The 24,291-nt window shown below is 37.8% G+C and overlaps 1 protein-coding gene across 2 annotated transcripts in view; it reads left to right on the forward strand.

The window, feature by feature from the left end:
• Positions 1-23,632, forward strand: part of TMCC3 (transmembrane and coiled-coil domain family 3) — a 107,926-nt gene extending 84,294 nt beyond the window's left edge. For both annotated transcript variants that reach the window (XM_059846781.1, XM_059846780.1), the window contains exons 2-4: positions 13,059-13,957; positions 15,416-15,551; positions 18,235-23,632. In XM_059846781.1, coding sequence (XP_059702764.1) covers positions 13,074-13,957; positions 15,416-15,551; positions 18,235-18,537 — 1,323 coding nt within the window. In that variant the 5' untranslated portion in view covers positions 13,059-13,073 and the 3' untranslated portion in view covers positions 18,538-23,632. The remainder of the gene's footprint in view (positions 1-13,058; positions 13,958-15,415; positions 15,552-18,234) is intronic.
• Positions 23,633-24,291: the final 659 nt, after the last annotated feature.

Raw genomic sequence — 24,291 nt, forward strand, 5'->3', positions numbered from 1 at the left:
TCTGTGCTGTTGCTATGACTGAGTGTGGTAATATGTTTATAAGTGTTTTACACCAAACCATGTGATTAAGCATATCCTCTTGACTGTCTGAATAGAAACTTAAGAGAGGAAAAAAAAAAGAATCAATTTAGAAAGTTCAAAGGAGAGGGAGAGAGGCAGGCAGGCAGACTAGGAGCAGAATATTGATTTCAGTTTCATTCTAATCAAATCATATTGGTGAATAGGCCTCTAACATCACCACAACTCTAAAAATAGAAAAATCTAATATGCGTTTAATATGTAGGAACTGGCATTAAGAGAAAATTGGCAACTAGCATTTATGTCTGTGCTTCTGGACAAACCTTGTACCTTTAGTTTGAATGTAAGATCGACACATGCCATTTTCTGTTGATAATTTTTTTAAAACACTCTGAATTAAGATTAGAAACTGCTTTAAAAAGACCATCAGGTGTATTGCTGTAAGTTGTGTAATATTGTTGTATTATGGTGTAATAAAATTATATGGGGAGCTTCTGTATCCTGCTTTAAATTGTTCTGTTGTGCGGCAATCAAGGAATGTGAGGAACAAACTTACCTAGGGCAGCCTGTTGCTTCATACAAAAATTTACAAGGAGATAAGAACAACAGTTTGACCATTGCTTGATAGAGGCTCTCCCAATTCCCTGTGGTTAGGTAAGAGAGGCAATGGCTTTCAACAATCTGAAAATAACTCTTAAAAATGCTCTGAAACATCTTCTATTGTTTTCATACACTTGGCACGGAAGTTGATGGGTGAGCTCTGTGACTCGGTTTGTGGGACCTGTAAGTCATGGATGGTGAGTGTGAGACAACTCAACAAAGCAGAAAAGCAGCAGCCTGAGCTCCTGTTTCAGAATTGCTGCCCTGGGCTAGCTGTTATGGATTACAGCTGTATAAGAATGTGAAGTACCTATGTGCTTAATGGAGTTTTGTTAGATATTACATTAATAACTTCTGTTATCTCTGCTTAGGCCATATAGGTGGCTTTATGTTTCTTCATAGCACACGAAGCTTGCCAGCAGTGCTGAAAGAGATTCTTGGGTAAAACAGAGGTGTGTTCTAATACCCTACTTGAAGATGGTGGCGTTTATCTTATGTGTTTATAGCAGTTGACTTACCCATCTTTATGGATTTAATAATGGATGTTACTGAAGATGTAGCAGTTCTATTTTAAAATTGTATTTTAATAATTAAGCAATATAATTTGTTGTGTCATGTATCCATGTAAACTGAAATGTATGGATTCCATAAAATCATGCGCTTTAGGGTTCACAGTATCCAGACAAAACATTATTTGTGCCATGTAATATAAATTATTACTACTATTAAAAAAAAAATTGTTCTGGGACAGTCTTAAGAGCTTTATAGGAGGAGATATATGAAATTTAGCTGTATTAATGCACAGATTGGCAATTTCTGTAAATCTTGGCAAGTATTCTATCAGGTAAAATACATCCCAGATAAAAAACATCAAACTGATTTAAGATGAAAAGATGCAGTTGCTACTGTTAGTTGTGCAAAAACAAAAAGAGGAAAGCTACAAGAAAGAAAAAAGTATAAGCAAAGAGTATGAATAAGCACATAATTTTTAATGTAGATACTATTTCTGTAGCAAGCTATACTTGTTTTTATTTATGTAAAGTTAACTGTACAATATCCTGATTTCAATATTGAGGTTTCCTTTTCCAAAAAATCTTAATGGTTCTCAATGAGAACAATTGACAAGTTTTGTCTTTAGAGTCTAAATTCTGGCATCTGGCCATATAAACATCTTGGTCAAGTAAACCTCTCTGAACTTTAATCATGTTTCTACAAATGTTATTTGAAGAGTAATTTTATAATTTCCTGAGACACATATCCCTATGAAACATTTCTAGTATTGCTCTATTCAATTAAATAAAAAATCCCTGTGACACCATCACATCCTTTGTAGTGCTAGAATGAAACACCTAAGATAATGATGTTGAGATCCAAGTTAAATTGTGACTCTAAAAGCATTATCAAGGTTTTAACCCCCTCTGTCCTCCTAGGCAGAGTTTGAACTAAATCAAAAAACCTAAGAGCCTTGAATACGAAGCATATGAGTCTAAAATACTTATCCAAAGGCAAGAAAATGCAGTAGGAGCAATACAGGCTGCTCCATCTTTGCTTGCCACTTTCTTACTGAGTCTTACTGTTGCTGGTGCATTGTTGGTGTTGCCTTTTCAGCCCTGCTGTCTCCTGAGATAGGTCTTTACTACATCTGTGCCAAATTGAATTAAATTTTGCACAAACATCTTAATGAAACAAAGAAGTTACGTGAAGTTGATCTATAATATTTTATATATCCTCTCAATACAACAGATAGCAGGTAAGAAAAGCAGGTTTAATTTTCCTGTGTTAAATTACTTTTATGTTAGCAACATGGTTTTAACAGATTGTTTTCAACTTGATATTTCTCAATTTTTCCTACTGAATCTATTCTGTTTTAAGCAATTTAATGTGCTGTGCAACTGTACATTTTCTGAGCACTTTCCATTAGCCTGCTGAACAAAGTCACTACTGTTTCTTGCCTGTGCTTCTCATCTTGCAGTCCTGGCTTTGAGAATGGTTTTTGTGCTGGATGGCAGAGAGAAAGGAGTGGGGGTTTTGATTGGTTTTGGATTGGTTTGTTTGTTTATTTAGTTTATAAGCACTGAATTTATGACTAAAATTTTATGCATAATACACATTCTGCTGTATATTTGCACTACATGAGGAGATGTTCAACAAATGTTCCCTGTAGTTATGAGTAGGGGGCAGTGAGCTTTATAATGAGCTTTTAGAAACAGCAGGACTTCCTTCTGCAGGAGTTCATTCTACCCTTGACATTTTAGTTCTGGCAAAACAGAAATAAATGTATTTTCAGTTTGCAGACGTCTCTTAGGGGAAAAGTCTGCTTTGAATTGCTAGTACTACCATGGCAAAACATAATGGTTGCTACACAGGCATCTTCAAAATTACATCAGAAGATTTGTACTATACAGTAAAAATGTAGTGAATCATTATTAAAGGCAGTTGTTTAAAATAGTGGGGGTTTTTTGTCCATTTTTAAAAACTGTGATTTAGCACTCTCATTACAATTAATATGGTGACATAAGAATAATAATTTAACCTAGTTTATCTTCCAAAATCATCTGAATTGGTTTCTATAAGTAATTCCGTTTAATAAAACTCACTTATTGAGGAAGGGTATTCTCAGAATAGCAATATTTTTAAGACTAGATAAAAATTTACTGTAGGGCTTTATTTCTCACTAATTGGGTGAATCTCTTTGGTGTTCTTTTCATTTACACAAGTGTTTTGAATTTTGGAGTTTTGATTCATAGATGTTATGTTACTTTCTGAACTTCTCTACAATAGAATTTCTTTTATGGGTTGACATTTTTGTGTGATGTGTATTAGTATTTGAAGTGTCCAGTGTATACAAAAAATTGAAAGGAAAAATGGAGTATAAAGATGACTCATGACTATGTACAAATAGTAGATTAATTCTATAAAATCAATACAACACTCTGCTAAATTTTGTTCAGAGAGAATAGACTGACAGAAAAGTTTCTTATATTTTTTAAAAGACATACCTCCAACCTCTTATGGGAGTGATTCATGCTATTACCCTCTCACAAACATTTAAAAAGACTATATGAGAAACTTCAGCATCGTGTGCACAAGAGAACATGATTCTAGAGGGTGCACAAAGCACTGCCTGAAGTACTGCTTGGATGTATTGTTATAATGTGCACAGGGAACCTCTTTAAAGAAGCGGATTCAGGGACATCTGCTGAAGAGGCACACTCATCTTCATAAAGTGTTCTGTTTGGATCTTTTTACTGGAGAAGTTATCTTTTGTGAATTCAGATTTGATTGTGACTAGTTGATTGCTAGGGTGTAACCTTAAAACACCATGCCAAGAGCAGGTTCTCCAGAAGGTGCACAGCAGCTGAAACACTTCATGGGTATGAGATTTTCTGTGGGCTAGTACTTACTTATAATAACAATAACTTTATGTATATTTTACAAAATGTTTTTAAAAGCATATCTTTTTACATGTGTATTTATATAAATAACAAGACAGTAAACATACAAATAATGTTTGAATGCTTACTCCACAATGAGGACAACTGTAGATCTATTCATAAATGGAAAGCATCACTTGTCACACACTTTAATGACATAATCACAGCATAGTTTCTGCTTTTCAAAACAATATTACTTATATTAACTTGAGGGTCAGCATTTCATTTTCTTCCAAGAGGAAGTTATGCAAAGAGCAGGAAAATGTGGTTCTGTTGCCTAATGGTTTATATTGACTCTTCAGTGGAAAGAAAGGAAAATGTTTTTGCTATTTTAAAAATAAATCTAAATAACAAAATGCTTTGAAGTTGTGTTGTTGTGATCCACAGGAGGTTAAATCCATTGACTCTGCAGAGAATTTTGATTCTTAATGCACTGCAATTAGGATGTTTTCTCCAGAGTTAAGTCAGAGCAGTGTTAATCAGTTGTGTATAGTGGCTTAAAATACCATTATTGCAGCAGTGGTATTGAATAATAAATGGCCTGCATAATATGCATCTGTGTGATTCAAATTTTAATTTTATTTATTTTGCCCAATGAAAGAAGGGTTTTTTAAAAGAAGTCTTTTAAATAAAACTTTTCCTCTTTCTTTTCTGGGCTTCTTTCTGTTCTTTTTAGTTGTTGTAGGGGCTTTTTTGGTTTTTTGGTTGGTTTTTATTTTGTGTGTGTTTTTTGTTGTGTTTTGTTTTGTTGTTTGATTTTTTCAAAAATTAATTTCAGTTTTTGTAGATCATGTAGTATGGCCAAGGTTTTTGATTTTTGGTGGCTCAGTCTTCATGCAGTTCTCTGCCTTTGGGGTTATTTGTGGTTTGGGTACAAATATAAGCCTTGGATATCAGGTGTGGAGCCAAAACATGCACTCATATTTGTAATGTGGCAGATAGTGAAAGTGTATATAAGTAACAAAGGTTTGATAAAATAAAGTTGCTTTGTTGAGAGATTACTGGTTATTGGGGAGAGGTAAATAAGCTGCTTAGTCATATAATGTAGTGAAGACCCTATATTTTTATTAAACCCTTTATATCAAAAATAAACTAAAGCTTCTGGGTATAGGCAGCACTGCTGATGTAACAGATATGTATTTTTGAGATTTGACTTTATCAGCCCAGCAAGGAGAGATGCAGGGCAGAGGGAAGAGGAAGAAGCAGGCAGGCTCTTTGAGGTAAGCAGCTCAGTTCACGCACAGGACAAGATGTGATTGTTTATATGCTCAGGATGTGCTGCTGCTGCATTAACGCAAATGAAAAGATCCTAGGCCTGATGGAGCTATTGTTCTCTTGTTTATAAATGGAAGTTTTGCCATGGCTAAACAAACAAAATCCCCAAGTCTTGAGTCTTTTGTCTGTGATGGCCAGTCTATATGGGTTTAGAGTGTTTTATCTCTCAGTGGTAAGACTTTCAAAATTCCCTGCTACTATAAAGCAATGATGTTCCTGTTACAAAATAGGTCTTATGTAATGTTGCCAGCTCAAAGCAATGAAAATCATTAATTAGATAGACTAAAATCATTAATTAGATAGACTAAAATTGAGCTGTGGGGTTGATTTTTGTAGGTGTGTAAATTACATATTTATAATTTCCTTAAAGTTGTCTTTGTTTTGGGCAAAGGAGGACTTGGTTGGTTGTTGACAGGAAAGTTAGATGTGAGAGTTATTTCTCTGTGACTGAAGGCAAGAAACTTCATTGTATTTCCTGGAATTCTCTTGTATGATTGTACAGTTCCAGGAGCTGGGATTTCAGAAAATGCTTGGACCATCTGAATAGCAATGAAATTAGAGCTGACTGTGAAACAGAAAGAACCAGGTGGAGGGAGAAGGTGACCTGCTGCGACTTTATCAGTGTGAAATAATTTGTGATGAGAAGTTAGACAATGCAGTGATACAAAGGAAAGCACTCTCTAAATCACAAGTGGTGAGGGATCAGAAGCATATGCTATAACTATGAGAAGTGATTAGTCATAGCAGGGATGTAGCTGGCTTTTTATCAAATTCTCATTCATGGAAAAGGATTTAGTAATTGAAAATGTGTAGCAGGCTGACTTTTCACAGAATGTTTCACAGTAGTCTGGAAAATTTCATTATTGCCATCTATTCAGACATCTTTTGGAAAAAAAAGCTTAATACTGAATGGGAGGAGAAGAAAAAATCCTTAAAAGCTGGGAAGAGGTAAGGGACAGCACCTATTAGAAACACTAAAAGTAAGTTGAACAATTAATCTAGAGGGATAGAAAATGACTGGCATTACTCTTCAAAACTGTCACCCCCACACTGTTTCATGGTGGTGGTACTTTGAGGGATTTGTGTCATGGGAAAGGCACTCTCCTTCACGGGGAATAGGAGGGCAGGTTTCTTCCAAGCACTGCTTGATGGAGCCACCCTTTGAGTACCTAGAGCTCCCAAGCAATTCCTGATGTTGCTGTGTAAACCTGAGAGAGAAGGAACATGCACATGAGTTACATTTATTTTGATCTGAGTTAGGAGAAGGTATTTTATTGACTTGTTTTTAATTAATGGTGCTTATCTAAAGAGGAGGACTGATCTGAAGCAAAATTGTTAACCAAGGGGTGTGGAATCCACATTTTGCCTGCTTAAGAAACTTAATCTTAGTCAATGTGAGTATTGGTTCATCACTGTATTTTTTCTCTAGTCAGGACCGTGATTTTTATTCTTTTCTTCTTCACATGACTGCTGGACAGTAAATGGGAAGTAACTTGCTTACTTTTATAGAGGCATGTTGTTTTCAGATTTCAGTGTCTAGGCACAGACGTTGTTTGTATTGGAACCAGTTTGCTTATGTCAGTTTTGTGCTGCCAAAAAACTTGGAACTGGACTGAGTGTGAGTTATGATACTGGAGACTTTTCAGTGGATGTTCTTGAGTTCTGAAGGAGCTGGTGTTACCAGTGAAGGAGAAAACTGCCTCTTATCCCCATTGTTCTCTTCTCCCATTGGTCTAATTTGAAATAGTACCATATCTAAATACTTATTTATACAAAAACTGTGGCCTAGAAAATTTGGCTTTAGCTTAGTCCTTTAAATAGAAATTAGAGAAAAGGTTCTTTCTGGGGTATGTCTGGTTTGAACTGAGTGTGCCTGTAGGATTTGAGGCAAACCAACTTTGGTGTGCAGTTGACGGTTTGGATCACAGGTTATGCACGAGTATTTGGCCTTGACCAGATTAGATCAAGAGAATAAAAGCTGTATTTGTAGTCACACCAAAACTTCAGTGCATGTGCTTTCTTGCAGTTGCTTTCTGCAGAGTTTATTTTATAGCATTTTCAACTTTGGGTAGTTTTTTAAATTTTGGGGATATTTTTCACTTAAACAAAAATTGCAAGTACATGAATATCTTTCTTGAGGTGCCTATACTTAGAGTTTCAACTCTGTGGTGCTAATGAATTAAAATGGAGAGGAAGATAGGTGATGCAACTGACCCTGAGAAGGACTGGATTCAACAGCTGATGTCTTGCCTTGTATGCTTAGGAGTTTAGTCTATATCTGAGGTCTTGCTGCAGTGTCTTAGAACAGATGAATTTTTATAATTACCAGACTGTGTTGGCATAGTGCAGGAAATTTTCAAAAGGATTCAAATCTCTACAGCCTACTCTGCCCCTGTATGATGCCTTACTCATGGAATGGTGTTGAAGTTTCCCAGCCTTTGAATATTGAAGAGCAGATACTTGCCAAAGGGCATCTGGGATTACCTTTGGCTCCTGCCTGGAATAAACACCTAATGTGTGTTAGTGAGATGCCTTACAGCTTCAATGTTTTTTTGAGGGGAGATGGAGAGTAAATAGGTAATAGAGGAATTGTTGATGATGAAAGAAACACCTTCAGTTATTTGACTCTATCAGCATTTGCTAGGTGGTCTCAGACAAATCACCCATGATCTTCCATTACCCCAGTAAAAAGTAGAAACATATTTTGCTGATTCCCTCCATTCTCATATACTCTGAACCCTCTGCATGATAATTACCATGGTATTCTGAATGTAGGTACTTCTAGAAATTAAGTAGCTCTGTAAAGAAGTACAAGCAGAAGGTGTTTTGCTGTAACATACTGTACAAAAATGTTGGGAGCTGATTTTACATAACTTAAAACGTTTTATGATGATTTAGTTCTGTTTTAAGACTTCCATGAAGGATTCTCATGTGGATTTTAGAAGGAGCAGTGAACTTGAAAGAGATGGTGAAAGTCTCTCCCCAAATACATTTTTGCTTTGGAATACACTGAAAATTTACTAAAACTCCCTCTGCATGTTCCTTTACCCATTGGAACACCTGTGCTTCTGGAATATGCATATTTCTGATAAAAACAGAATTGTTCCTGATGACTTTTGTTGCTATTACCAAATTCTAAGAGCTGTGAAGCTGCCTTAATCCTATTTTGTATGTTCCTTATGGGATTCTGTTTCTAAGCATTCATCAGAAACTCTTTCAAGACAGACTTAAATTGTCATCATAAGCTTTTGTTTAGCTTGCACAGCTATGATTGGTAGTGGTAATGAGGTTTTTTAGGGAAAGAACAAGAAGGAAACACCTGTAAACTGAGCCTATTTAAATAAGTAGATCATTTTATGTCTTCATGGTTTGTTTCTGTTAGTGAGGCAACCCAAAGGGGTGGGCTTTCTGGAGCCTGATGCTTATGTGCATCTGTCTTGTAAATGCTTTTTTTCCCTCTATGCTTTTTAAAGGTGCTTTTTAAAAGAGTATAAAGGAAATCTATGACCTAAAGAGTAGAGTTAGGTTTGATACCTTTAACATAGAGGGCTTATCTCTCACTTGTTAGTGGAGAGCCATTGGCATGGTCAGTGGAACACAGCATGTGATTCATCTGAGCAGCCATGGGGTGTGAGTTGCACTAGGGTGGGCTGCATGCTCTTTGTGCTCTATTCACTATGGATTTTTTCTCCCAAATGGATCCTACCCAGGATCTGTGGGGAAGAAATAAGGTCTTCTAGGTCTGCTTTATATTTTCCAGTAGAAAGATTCAATGACCAATCTCTATAGGCCATTAAAAGCAATATTTTCACCTGTTTAGCAGATCCTGTCCATGTAGAATCTTTTTCCAGCAGTCTTGCCTGTGGTATTGGGGAACATGGGTCCTACTGTGCTCTGGGCTCATTGATAGCATGGCCTGCAAGTCTGACCTTGGTGTGCTCTTGCAGACAGTAAGTGAAGAAACATGTGCATCATTATAATGCCAATGAAATCCCTACCCTTGCTTCCGTGAGTAGGTTTTCAAATCACTGTTGTGCTCTGAATGCTTCTTTTTGAATGGCAGGCTGCATGTTACCCAGCCCTCCACTTTACATTTAAGACAGAAAGTAAACCTGACAATTCATGTGCAGTGAAGGGTTCCCAGCATTGCACCTGTGTTCATTGCACCAAGAAGTGATTTTGCTGTCCCTTCTGAAACTCTGGACGTGGATAGCATGGTCAGGCAGCTGGAGATCTTCTTGGCTCTCTGGAAAAAGGGGGGCTGGGGCTTTATCTCTGAGAGTTACCTGTCTTGGCATCTGTGATGCTGCTCTTAAAAGCTCATGTTCACTGTTCTTAAAAGCTCATATTTCAGCAGCACAAACATTCCTATTAGTTCTCAACTGGGTTGTAGTGAAGTGTGTTATGTGAACTGCTCCATAAAGTGCAGTGGTCTCTCTCCAAGGCCCAGGTGTTTTTTTTTCAGGCTAACATCAGCTATGGCTATCCCAGGACCATATGCAAATTGGTTTTTTTCCTGTTTTTTCCTAGAAGACAGATTGAGGGCATGTCTAGTATTTCCTCAGACTATGGGCTAGTGCTTTGACTTCCTGTTTACCTAGTGGTACCACATGTTTCAGGACTGCTGCTTCTCATCTACTGCTAATGCCCTGCTCCCTATTAATTGCCATTATACGAGATATGTCCAATGATTCTTTTTTCTTAAAGTGCTTCTGGCTTCCAAAAGGATGGCTCATCCTTTTTAACTATTGGGCCTGCTACTGTATGTAAACATATTTTTCTCTTGGCAACTACAATGAAAATCTTAAAAAAATGAAATAAAAAACCCATCTCTCAACAAATTCTTTATTATTAACAGCTTGGTGGGGACCCAGGAGTCACAGAAGGAACAGTGGCACGGATGGCATTCCTCATTTCTTCCCGTAGCATAGCTGGAAGAGCACTCACACAGTTTGACGGCGATGCCGTTCATTCTCCTGCACTGGGAGGATTTCAGCCTGCATCCCAGCAGAGGGCACTAGTACCTGCAGGGATGAGGAGGCATCTCAGACTCCTACTGGCAGTCTTGTGCTCGGTGTAAAGAATGAGGCATTTGATACAGCAGGAAGTGAAGCTAATTCTTCTCATCACAGGATGAGACTTGAAGCAAGAAGGATTTGGGGTAGCATTTGAAGATGGAAATCTGATGTTTGGGGTAGCATTAGTGCTGAGTTGTTAAACAATCACAAATGGATCATCAAGGTAGAAGAAAGGTGAAAGGCCATTTGTCTAGACATACCTGACTCTCCCACTGTCTGCTTGCTTCTGATTTAAAATAAACAAGCCAAAAACCCCAAAAAATCCTAAACCCCACAAAACCCAACCAACCAGACCCGCATCTAAAAAAGAAATAACTCTACCCCACACTACACATCCCCTCCCAACAAAAAGGTGTATTGCATCAGCAGTGGATTTCAGAAGTCTCTGAAACTTGCAACATGATGGAAGGGGACACCTGCCATTTTGTCCAAATACAATCAGACAGAAAAATATGTTGGATATGACTTTTTTGTACTCTTAGTGAACTCTCAATCCAGTAAGTAAAACCTACTGCTAGCAGTGTTTTGGGAATTTAAACACAATTCTTTTGACACTAAACTTTACTGAATTTGAACTGACCCTGTGATTGGTTTTATTCAGGAGCAGATTTGGCCCATGCTAACAGATTTCCTCATGTCCAAAAGCTCAGCAGCATTCAGCAGATGTATTCCTTCAAGGCTATTGTTCTTTTTATCTGTATTGCTTTTGTGACCTTGAAGTTTCAGGAAGGCAGAGAAGGCTGACCAATAGAGAGCCCCATGAGGGAGAGGACTTAAGGGAAAAGGGATCTGGTTTGGGCTTGTATCCAGTTATTACAATACATTTCTAGACTATTTTTTACTGAGGAAGTAAACACTGCTGTGTAAAGGTTAGATATAGACCCACCCATTCCTGGAAGTTATGTACAACTTGTTCTGAGTGACATCAGTGATGGATCTGTTTTGTGTGTGTATACAATTTTGTGACTAATTACAGTATCATTTTGTGCCAAAGCTTATTAAGAAATGTTTTAGGTTGTTTCAAGAAATTCTTGGTGTACACTGAGCATTTGGATCAATACTAATCGTTTTTAACAAACTGGTAATGTGTAGATCTGTTAGGCCACAGCACTGGTTTAATCCCTGGGATAGAGTATGAGTCTTAAAGATCATCATTAATCAATATTCTCCAAAAGAAATTGTCAACTCCAGAACACTTTCAATATGCATTTTTCAAGTGCCTTTTTTTTTAGGTATTGGTGAATGTAAATTTTTATGTAAGCTGGTTTGTGCCCTGAGTGGTGCAGTAGCAAAAGAAAAATCAAGAAAAATCCCCACTCTAGTCCTTGGTAATCTATAAGAAAAATAATAAATAAATTGTATAAAGTAGTAGAGATTAAAAGAGTTTTCACAAATGCATCTTCAATAGATACTTTAATATAGCTTCTGCCTTGTTTTTCCAGTGGTCTTGCCTGAGGAATTATATTGGTTCCCTCTGGTATCAAAGCTCTGGAAACCCATTATGGCTAGAGCATTTGTTTAGCAGTCTCTACAGACATGACACTGTGGCAGCTGCAATGAAATGCACTTTCTTTGTCACACAGGCTAAACCAAGATGATAATAGGGATAAAGCTGTTTTGTTTAGATCATTCTTCTCATGCCTTCCCCATAACTTTGAGTTCATATAAGGAAACACTTTTAATGTTTTGTATCAGACTATCTTGCCTTTCTGTTGAGAAAGATAAAATGATCTGTTGTGGTCGGTGTTGTGACTGAATTGCCTAATGGTTTTTGTTGTGCTTCCAGAGAGCATTTAAGGTCTATAGATCCTATACTTACTGAATGCAGTTTTCTTTCCTGAGTTTCTTCCTGTAAATCCCACTCAGTGAACTTCCTATTAAAACAGAGTTAGTGCAGCAGATCAAGTTGTTGAGCACCTTCATCAAGCTGGAAAGTCAAATACTGGCCAATTCTTTCTCTATACTCTCTGCTTTAAAAAACAACAGTTTCTTCAGAGCTTGCAGCATACACTAAATTTTCAAGAGCTTTCTTTCAGCTAGTTTTGCAAAAACTTGGAATTGTGAAAGGAATTTGAATGGGTTGTATTAAAAAGACATTAAACCTGGGAAAATATACTGAACAGTATATAGAATATAGCGCTGCTGTAGAGGGAAAGATCTGGTTACATCTCCATTGATATTTGAACACTTCTAAGAGACACAAATGAGTGATTATTAGCCATGGTCTTTTTGAAACTCTTGATAATAAACAATATATTTAGGAAGCTTTCCTAACTACGTGTTATTCTCATTTTGTGGTAAACTGTAAGTGATTCTGAAAAGCTTACAGTCATTCTATAAGCTATCCTGAATAATTTTCTCTCTAATTCATCTTTATTTTTAGAGAGACAAGCAGTTCCTTAGACTGTTTATTAATCTGTAGAAGTCAAGAAAAATGCTGTTTAATTTCAAAGAAAACTTTATTATGCTTTGCTTTTTTATGCTTTGCTAATATAAGCTTTATATTTGCTAATATAAGCTTTATATTTAAAGTAATATTTTATATTACTTTATACTGTATACTTGGTGTAATTATATGTGGAAAAGTAAACTGGATGTTTGATTTTAAAAAATAGCATTCAAATTCCATTTACCTCTTTTTCTTTTCTCTCAGGTGGAAAGACATGATATGAATACCCTGAGTTTACCACTTAACATCCGCCGTGGAGGTTCTGATACCAACCTGAACTTTGATGTACCAGATGGGGTCCTAGAATTTCACAAAGTCAAACTCAATGCTGACAGCTTGAAACAGAAAATCCTCAAGGTTACAGAGCAAATCAAGGTAGAACAAACAGCTCGGGATGGAAACGTGGCTGAGTATTTGAAACTGGTGAACAGTGCAGACAAGCAACAGGCTGGACGCATTAAGCAAGTCTTTGAGAAAAAGAACCAGAAGTCTGCCCACTCCATTGCCCAGCTGCAGAAGAAATTGGAACAGTATCACAAAAAGCTCAAGGATATTGAACAAAATGGATCTTCCAAAGCTACCAAGGATACTTCCAAAGATAACTTGAAAGATGTTCAGCATGGAAAGTCTCGTAGCACTGGGCATGGAGCAGAAAGCAGCAAGTCAGGTGTGCCAGGTGTATCCCTGACACCCCCTGTCTTTGTTTTCAGCAAGTCCAGAGAGTTTGCCAACCTGATCCGAAACAAATTCGGTAGCGCAGACAACATTGCTCATCTCAAAAATACCCTGGATGAATTTCGGCCAGAAACAAGTTCTAGAACCTATGGGGGCAGTGCCACCATTGTTGCCAAACCAAAATATGTTAGTGATGATGAATGCTCAAGTGGGACCTCTGGATCAGCTGATAGCAATGGGAATACTTCCTTTAGTCCTGCTGTGGCAAGTACCCTGGACAGTCAAGGAAAGCTTTCCATGATTTTGGAGGAACTAAGGGAAATCAAGGAGACACAGTCCCAATTAGCTGATGATATTGAGAATTTAAAAACCCAATTTAAAAGAGACTATGGCTTTATTTCTCAAATGCTACAAGAGGAAAGATATAGGTATTTTTTATATAACTGTTCTCTTGAAATGAATTTTGAATGGGTGTAGAAACTATTTGGAAAGTGTGTGTGTGTGAGAGAGAGATTTCAGAAGCAAGAGGAAAAAAATAATTCCAATCAATATCTAGTACCAACATGTTTAATTCCTTCAAATACACATAGAATATTTATATTTCAAATGGTGTAGTGCCCTTTGCCTTTTGTCAAAGGCTGGTCAGAAAACTCTCTCCTCTGTCATAGTTTTTATGTGAATTATGTGAGTACTGTGTATAGGAGATGCCAATGGTTTTGCAGCTGGTGGAAGGATTCTCATCTCATGTGACTCAAAAAAGCTAACCAGTCTGTGGTGTAGCAGAACTGACTGACAGCTGATAAGTATACCCTTGACTCCTGAGTACATTGTCCAAATACTTCTCACACACATTGCTATCTTGTGGTGCAATGTCACCTTGTACCCTGGTGTAACACACACTGGTAGATGTAGTTTGAAGTGCTGTAGCACAACTTCATCTTACATTTGTTACATGACAATTAGTTCCTTTATCATCCTCTGTGAGAAGTGGATGATATGTTCTACAGAGGGCTTTCACCTGCTGTACCTATTTCCCATTTTTCCAATGGCTTGTTGAGTTGACAGTCAATTCTTGAAGTCTTTACTACGCCAGTGGGCAAAATCTTGTTATGAAGGGCAGTATTTCATGTCTCCCATGCTTATAGTTCTTGAAATAAAAGGAAAGGTTTGATATCATGTGGTAATATAGGGAGGAAAGAACAATGAAAGGCCTGCTGAACTTCTGACTTGGTTTCAGGAGAAGGCAGAGTGCCCTTTTCTGTCAGCTCTCTGCCAATAAAATCTCAAGTCGCCTCCTACCCATTTCTAGACAATTTTGCCTCCATCATTTTTGTGCTAACTGCAGTGTTGGCCTGTTTGTGTGTTAAATCAAGTGACAAACTCACAAATAAACATTCTAGTTTGCTGGTGGTTTACTTGAACTGCTTTACCATGTAGAAACATGCCAGAACAGACTGTACATAAATGGCAGAACCCTGCAGTTTTGTATGAGAGAGAGCATATTTTTCCTGTCATTACTGGTGAGCTATTAACTGGCTCAAACTTACTTATGAAGCCCTATCTTCTTGGCTAAATGAAGAGTGAAAAATGTGAGTTGGATATCCTTAGGCACTGTTTATATTTCGTATAATTTGCCAATGATGCACAAATATTTGCTTTTTAGCACCTACTGCCAGCAAGAAAGACTCAAAAAAGGCTTTCAGATTGCTGAACAAATGTTTATGGAAAGTTTGCAAAGTTTTTACTGATTTCTATATGTGCTTTGTAATGCCAGTCAGATGAATTCACCGTATGCTGAGAAATTACCTTTTAAAATGTGCAATTGTTTTCATGATTTGCATTTCTTGAATAGAAGGCACTAAATTTAGACTTCTTTTCCTAATAAGATATGAAAGATTGGAAGACCAGTTAAATGACCTCACTGACCTTCATCAGCATGAGACAGCAAACTTGAAGCAAGAGTTAGCCAGCATAGAGGAGAAGGTGGCGTATCAGGCCTACGAGCGATCACGAGATGTTCAGGTACTTATTTTCCTTATCAAAATCTTCTAACATTTTGTAGAGATCTTGTACCATGAAACACTTGCATTTTTCTACATATTTTAAAATATGGAATATGGGGAAAGATGTAAGCCCATGTTTTCTCTATTTTGAGGGGAAAACCCAGCACATTGAATCAGAGACAGTCTTCATTTGTTTCTCTGGATTCAGGATTTTTTTTCTGCTGGAACTGATGATATGGCCAGGCAGACTTGTGGTCGAAGAATGGTCTGTTTTAATTTCTTTCACAGAGGAGGAAGGAATCATGTCTCCTTGTATTGTGTGACATTACACTTCTGACAATGTCCTGACATAAACTTCTTGCTTAGACTTTCTCCAATATGTAGTTTCACCAATGGCAAGGTTTATTATAAATTGAGCTTAGGGTAAAAAGTAAGAGAACTGATTTATAAATAGACTTGTAGATTTGCCAGTTATAATTAAAGAGTTTTAAGCCATAGTCACAACACCCTCTATAATCAAAGCTGTGGGGTGTTTTCACCTTAGTGATTAGTTGAAGCCATGTCTGACCTCAATCAAAAACCAGTAATAATGTCTACAAGTAAGTCCTGACAGCATGTAGTTAAGTACATACATGAATATTTTATACAGTACAAGCACTTACATAATGCATAATATTTTCACTCAAAGTCTGAGGAAGTGGTGAAAACACAGTTGTGCCTTACCTATTCATGAACAACCGAGGAATGCTCAAAGACTGTCTTTGTATTGGCTCACATGGTAAAAGAACCTAAAACCTGACCTGTATACCCCTGTGCTCACATTTCCAAACAGAGAGAGTGCAGGCAGCAGGATGATCACAGTTTCCTAAATGTGAATTAGGAAGCTCCTGGGAACAGAGTGGGAAAGGGAAGGCACTGAATCTAAGCATATCATAGGTTTCATTGTATGTTTAAACAAGAGAGGTGTCTCACTGATTTAAAGTGGACTCCTTTCTGTGAAGGCATCTTGAGGATGTAAAAACGTAATGAAACCTGAGTTGTCCAACAGAGGGGCTGTGAAATATTCCTTAACTCATTAGCAGAATCCTGGAGGGGTGTCAGAGACTTTTAAAAGACTCCTGGAAGGGTGTCAGAGGCTCCTTAATGAAATGCTATGTTGACACAGCCTTGTCTCTTTTATCTCTGTACAGTTGGGCCCATTTAAACCTATCTCTCTGGGCTTTGGAAAATTAGCTAAAATGGAGTAAAAGGATTTAAGCTCTGGATATTTTGACTAACAGCCTAACTGTCGCTAAAGGATGTGCAGATAGTTCTAAAGACATGTTCAACCTCTCAATGCAGAGCTACAGGTATCAGACTTTTGCAGCTGGACTTTCTCTAAAGCAGCACAAGACAATTTGATAATTTATAGTCAGAGTGGGAGAAAGACCAGGAAGTTCATTAGTGTGGAGTGGAAAACATGCCTGAACCATTAGAGACTTTGTGCCACCCATTAAGAACTGTAGTAACAATCTTCTATATTGTTACTAATTCCTAGAGCAGTGAAAGGAAGCAGCCTTGTGTAAGGCACTGTGCCACGCTCTGTCTGGTGACCTTGGTGCCTGGCCAGTCGCCTGGTAAGCCAGCTCAACTTGCTGCAACAATGAACTGACCCAGCAAGGGAAAGCTGATAACTCTCTGGGTGCTTATACACAGAGGTTTGGTTTGAAACAGCTTACTGTGTGACCAGGTGAACAGCCTTGCTAGTGCAAGGAAAATACCTGGAGTTTGAGAGTATGCAAGAAGGTAGGGATGCTGGAGCATTGGTTTTCTTTGTCACACAGTGGTAAAAGATTCTGTCAAGCTGATCAAACTCATGAAATTATAGCTCTGCACCACGTTATGCAGTGATGCCCAAATCCCAACTCCTGCAAAAAGCTGGCATTTTGGCAAATAAGTGAAGCAGTTGGAAGTTGTTTTGCTTTGGGAGGGTTGAAGCGTGGGGGTGGTGGCTTTAGGAAGCATTTTAGTCAAAGACCACTTTTAGTCCATCCTCAAGCAAAGAGAAAGTTCTGCTTCTTTAGAACAAATTGTGAAGCAGAACAGGTCATGTGGGAGAGAATCCCATAAAAGCATCTCCATAGGTTGTTCCACTGTCTTCACACTGACAGAGGGAGAAGGCCAGATCTCAGAGAGGACTCTTGCCCAACGCTGTAGGATGGGTAGCTTTGAGAGCAAAATCAGTGTAGACCGCAGAGGCAGTGTAAACTAAGTGCTGCTACATGTTGCAAAGTAGAGTTAATTAGTATCACAGCACACCCACCCTAATGTTTTCTGTAGAATATACAAAGAAACTCATTTTCTTGCTGTTTTGATGCAGTGATAGTTTCTATGGCAACAGCTTTACTAGTACTTAATATCAACAGTATCTATAGGAAGCAACTGTCATGAACATTAAACTTATGATACTTTTTCTCAAGCATGAAAAAAGAACAAACCTACATTTTGGACAGTGTTGTTAGCCTTGATTATGCCTGAGCAGTGATACACTCATTCAGACATATATGTGCATTTATTTTTTTAAAAGTTGGTGCTTCATTGAAATTTTAGCAGTCAATAATAAATTACACTTCTAATCTAGCTGATGGATGGCTCTGCAGCTAAAATGTGAAGAAACGTTGAAGAGAAATATGGCTGCCCTAATTCTTGTTTTCTGTCTCCAGGAAGCCTTGGAATCATGCCAGACTCGGGTTTCCAAACTGGAGCTCCATCAGCAAGAGCAGCAAGCACAGCAGTCTGAAACAGTTAATGCCAAAGTGCTCCTGGGGAAGTGTATAAATGTTATCCTGGCCTTCATGACTGTCATCTTAGTGTGCGTTTCTACTATTGCAAAGTTCATTGCTCCTATGATGAAGAGCCGTTTTCATATCATCTGCACTTTTTTTGCAGTGACACTGCTGGCAATATTTTGTAAAAACTGGGATCATATCATTTGTGCTATAGAAAGAATGATTATACCAAGATGAAGCTATTGGACTGGCTGTTCTTTTCTTTTTTCTTTTTTTTTTCTTTTTTTTCCCCTTTTTACTTACCCTCCCTGTTTTTTAAGCACTGTGTGTAAAGAAATTCTGGTGTAAATATATAAAAGTATTCTTGTTGGCAGTCAGTTGCCTGTTCAATCTGATTTTGTCTAACTGGCTGTATCTGTAATGAACTGCTCACTTAAGTCAGTCTTCTGCCTTAATCCAAAAGGTTTTCCACTTTCCAAACCCATACCCACAAAAGATGGTATGATGGTCTGGGAGGGGATCCCAGCAACTGCAAGTGTCAAGTGTGCTTTTTACTAGACTGGCATGCAAAGAGTGTGATCAAGAGGGAGTGCCATAATGTGTATCAGCTCTGCTAGACTGATAGTTAATTTTCTCTCTGAATCCAACAAGAGTGATAAACCAAACCGTGCAGTCATGTGTATTGATAGTTCTAGATTCTAAATTGATGGGTAACATTACCTGGGATTTTGAGTTTTCAAGACTAACAAAACTTGATGCTTCTGCTAGTAACTTTTTGCACAGAGTTTGTTGTTTGTACATGAGACCAGTGATGACTATTGACCACAGTTAGCAGTTGTTCTGTCCTGGCACTGCTCCTTATCACATTCAGGAAACACATACACGTGGCATGAGACTTCCAAAGATGGCCTGAATTGAATTATAAGATCCCCAAGCAACTTTGTAAAGGAGTTAAGAAGCAAGTAAGTGATAGATAAGTTGTCATCTACACCAAAGCACTCACTTATTCAAGCCCTGCAACCTGCACAGGAAAGAAGTACACAGAGCAGCAACATGGAGGTTAGCCTTTGTTAGCACTGAATTGTTGGGGTGTTCTGACTGAATGCAAAGCATACAGGTGGTGGGGCCCTGGGTACAGTGGATTTCTTTCTTATGTCAGATTAAAGAATGTGGCAGAAACATGAGGGAACAGCTTCTTAGGGGGAGCAGGGAGTTAAACTTCTGTAAATATAGGAACTGTAGACACTCTCAACAAACATTCCTGAAAATAATGTATTAACATGCAGTATCACTACTAGGAGACAGGGTTGGGTTTGTTTTCCCACTGGAATTTATTTTGCTTGATTTAATAACTGCAGAAAAATTTCCCTGAAATCAGCTTGGCTTTCAGCCATGATGTAAAACAAGGTCTTTATTAAAAACAAACAAACAAAAAAAAACTGCTCACAAAAAAACCCACCACAACCAGAATTTTTCTCCACTCTCCATTAAGTGAAAAAACAGTGTCTCTGATTATTTAATGTTCAGTGTTAGTAACTGTGAAAATAATTGTCATTACATATTTTCTTTTCAGTTGCAGTATTTTTTATGCTGGTATTATGGGAGGGAGGGCATAGTTTGATGTGTATATTTCTTTTTAATCAAGTGCAATAGTTGGTGTAGAATTTGTGAAGACTTTATTCTGAGGAAAGGGAGTGAGTGAGGGGAAGGGAGGGAAGAACTCTGACATTTTACCACAGTCAGATAAACAGTGAATAGTTACTATTTGTGGCTTCAGAAACTAAGGAAAGGACAGAATTAACTTAATGAATAATGATATAACTAAACATTTAGAAATTTCAGTTTAAATACTTACAAATATTTAAAGAATTCTTTAAATGTCCTGAGTCTTTGCACAGAGAATCAGGAAGGACTGTGCTGGTTTGCAGTCACTGGAAATGGATCAGATCAGGCACACCCATGTTATCTTAACCCATCCCTACCTCATCCCAAGTGGGAAGTGGAGTGGAAACCAAAACCAAACAAACAAGAGCCCAAACAAGACCAAAAACTGGTTCTGATCCTAAGAATGCTGTGACTCTTCATGGTGGTTTCTTGCCATCTCTATTATAATCTCCATTCTTCTCTTCAGCTTGCACAGCCAACTTCTGCATTGGCCTCTTGAAAAAATAGTTTAGCATTCTGTTAAATGGGTTCAGTAATGTAGACGTGCAAGAAAGGAATACCATGTGTTAATAATGTTTACATAAGAAAAACTCCTTTGCCTATTGCATGATTATACATTTATATAATCTTCCCATTGCTATTTTATGTAGTTGAAATGTTACATCAGGCAGCCTCAAGGACAGGCAGGAAAAAGGTTAGAATTGTTCTTATAACAAAGGATGCTGTTGTGGTAATTCACATTCCCTTCACACCTGGGAATGTGCAGGCTTCTGCTCCAAGGGCATCCTGTTACAATTCTGGGAGATAACCTCAGTGCAAAATGAAGGTAGAATCTAAAATTTATGTCTCTACAAAAGATTGCTCACTGTCTTGACAGAATCTGACAGGGCCTAAATTCTAAATTGGAAACAGGAAGGTCTTGCATTTCCATATTGGATTTACATGTGGCAGAGAACATAGGAAAAGCTCTAAAGGCTGCATAATGTCAGTTATGTAAATTAAAATAACCTAATTGGTGAATGGGTGCATCTCTTCTCTAGGTTATTTTCTCTGCTGGGTTTAAATCACTGAAGGATGTGACACACATCAAGAAATAATCAAAAATGTAAAGTGAAGAGCAAAACCCTGCTTTTGAGTGAAACTGTTGTAGTTTTGCACAGAGTAAGACTGTAGTGCCAGGAGCTCTGCCATGTGGAAGGCCACCCAAGGAGGGAGATCTCCCATCTTGCCTTTGTGGTCATATTTCCTACTGTGTGCTAACTACTGGTATGTGGTGACATCTTCCATATGCAATGTTAGCTCACTAGACTGGAAGAAAAACCTGGTGAAAGAGGTAGATGGTTCTCCACATCTGGAGACTCGAAGGGCTGGTAAAAAGGTCTCATGAGTACAAAGCTGGGATTTTAAGGGAGATGAGCCTTTTTCTTCTTGTTGCAATGAATCATCAGCTGTTCCTAAAACTGGGCTCCAGGTGGACTCTCTGCAGATTGTTGGGGCAGCTTCAGTGTAGAAAAGTTCTTCCTAACTTTTTCCTAGAGGGAACAAACAGCCCCAGCATGTGGTGGGACAAGCTAGCCAGCTGTGCCTATACTCGGGATCAAGAGAAGGCTGGTCCTGAGCTAGTCTGGGCTGATACCTCAGCCATTAGCTTCAGTATGGGCATCACTTCCCCCCTTTAGGCTGGGGTTGTGTATTTTACATATTAGTGTGTGTATCTGGCCTGCAGTCTGAGCTCTGCTTCCTGTGAAAGTATGCCTAGGCCAACCCAAAGAACTGCAGTTCCCCTAATGAGAACTCTGTTCAGCTTCTCAATTAACCATGTTCTGTCAGGATACCATTTGCTTGTGTATTCTCATGCAACACATCAGGCATTCTGAGGATACTCCTTACACCTACTCATCATGAGCCTCTAAAACACTCCTACTCAACAAAAAGTTGCCAGACAGTGTCTTTTCTGCTTGATGCTGCCTGGTAGGCAAGTATTTAATTTCACTTTAGTAGTAGTTCTCTGATGAAAAAGCCCTTCAATAAGTTGTTAATACCTGTTCTATAGGCTTTTGGCAGCTTTTGTTAGGAGGTTTCTGGAGATTTAGTTTCTTATGAAAATGAGCACAATTTTCCTGATTTCTCCTATTTCAGCATTCAGGACTACATGAGGTTTCCTCTAAAAATTGTCGAAGGGATCCCTCTGCTAGCTTCAACTCCATTATTGTTGAAAGTCCAATTAGTGATCAGGAGTGATCGAGACCCTGTTTAAATTCCTTCTTCTATATGCTTTATATTATATGCATTCATGCAACTTCTCATTTTATTGAACTCCTGTGATGTCTATTTGCTCTGAATTCTTAGAGAGGCACTGAAAAATTTCACTGCATTTTAGTTTAATATCAAAATGTTTGTGTTGTGCAGTGCCTCTGCTGCAGGACATCTATCAATATAGATCTGATGTCTGCACTCCAGGAAGGGTATTTAAAAGCCTTTATGAAATGGTTTTCTGTGAACACATAATGACTGCTTATCTGGGGAATGGCAATGCAAAAAGTGAAGACAGTTTGCTGTAGGAAATGACCCACTCACCCAGGAGCTGAAGCTAGACAAATCCAGTGTAAGCATAAGGTTCAGTTTCGCAATCATAAGGGTTGCCAGCTAATTATTAGCTACTGAATGACATAATAAACAAGGACTCCAACATTTGAAGTTGAATTAGTTCAGGCTTGTTATTGATACAGAGTTAACTGCATAATAACAACTAGTGCTTTCTGGAATCAAAATCATTGAACAAGAAATTCAGGAACAAAACAAGAAAAAACAGAAGCTGGTAGTTCATTCAGAAGGTACAAGAGCCAATTTTCTTGTTTGATTGTTTTCGTTTTGGGAAAAAACAAAAGTCCCTTTCCAAGTCCCTTTCCACTATGATTGAGACATTTTACTGCTGGATTCAATGATACAACAGAAGATAAACAGAGATTAATGTAATTAAACACTCTAATTTTGATAACAGCATTTAATCTCTTATGAAAGTCCATCTAGGACTAGCAATCGGGCAAATTTATTCTCTGCTATTTTTAATCAACCAAATATATATCTGCTTTCTTCATTCCCCATCATGCCAGAACATGGCCTCTAAGTATAGGAGATTAGAAAGGGCTTGTTTTCAGATAAAGTTGGAATGGTCTCTCTGATGCTAATCCTGCACAAAATATCAGACAATTTTACATTGCAACAGTGAAAGACTAAGAAAAGTTTTATTTTAGTCAATGAAATCACTTCTTTTCCCTGAAAAAGCCAACTGAGAGGATGCTGTATATAGGGACTGCATGAGGCCAAGTCAAACTGTCTTGTACGGTTGATTTGCTGTATGTTTAGCATATTAAGTTGTACTGTTGTTAAAAAGTTTTGCACAAATCCACCTTTCCTTTTTACCCAGGAAACCTGGGTCTGGTAGTATCAAGGTGTACCAAAAATTGTCTGCTTAAATTGACTAAAGTTAATTGTCTTGGTGTGTGACCTGCAATGTTTCTCATAGTATTTCCATTTTGTGCAGCACCGTGGAAAGATTCGACTATGAAAATGTAATTTTTGTATATTTGGTTGTGTAGTCATGACTGCCTCTAAGGTGCCATTAACATTTTTTAAAATAAAATATTTACATTTATTTGATGATGAATATTGTCTCTTAAACTTTCTGTATGATCACTCAAACCCCTATCAACTTTCCTTTCTCAGTAACAAATTATTCAATTGACAGTGATAAAGTTAACCCATTGAGCACAAGGCCCAGTTTTAATATACTGACAAATCTGAGCATTCTGCTCTGCTGCAATTTTGACCAAAACCTGTTGAGTTTCACTTACAGTTGTGTCATGACAAAACTGCAAACATCAAACTGAGTTTCATCATTGCTTTTATCCAAAGCTTTTGTGAAATTTGTCATGCAAATGTTATGCTATTGTGCCAAGTGGCTGGACTCACTTCGGTTTTTTTTTTTTTTTGAAACTTAGAACTGGAAACTTAAGAAGTATTTTTATGTTATTGTCAGAAACCTTGGTCACATGTGCCAAAAAAATAGTGTAGCTGACATAAAGCAAAAAGTTTGCCTTTATTATTCATAAAGCAGACATCTTGTCAGCTGGCACTGGGAGCCACCGGGAATGATGGTGGCTCATCAAAAATATAAATTCCACTTATATTTTTTATTCCACAAATAGAGCAGAAACAGTGCCATAACAGATTGCTTTGCAATCATGCTGTACTTCCTATTTTCTCCTATTTGATGAAATGGCACAGGGGCTGCTGTGTCACCTGCAGACTTTCCAAGGTCTTGTC

This window comes from Haemorhous mexicanus, chromosome 5, assembly GCF_027477595.1.
Source record: "Haemorhous mexicanus isolate bHaeMex1 chromosome 5, bHaeMex1.pri, whole genome shotgun sequence".
NCBI classification, from domain to species: Eukaryota; Metazoa; Chordata; class Aves; order Passeriformes; family Fringillidae; genus Haemorhous; species Haemorhous mexicanus.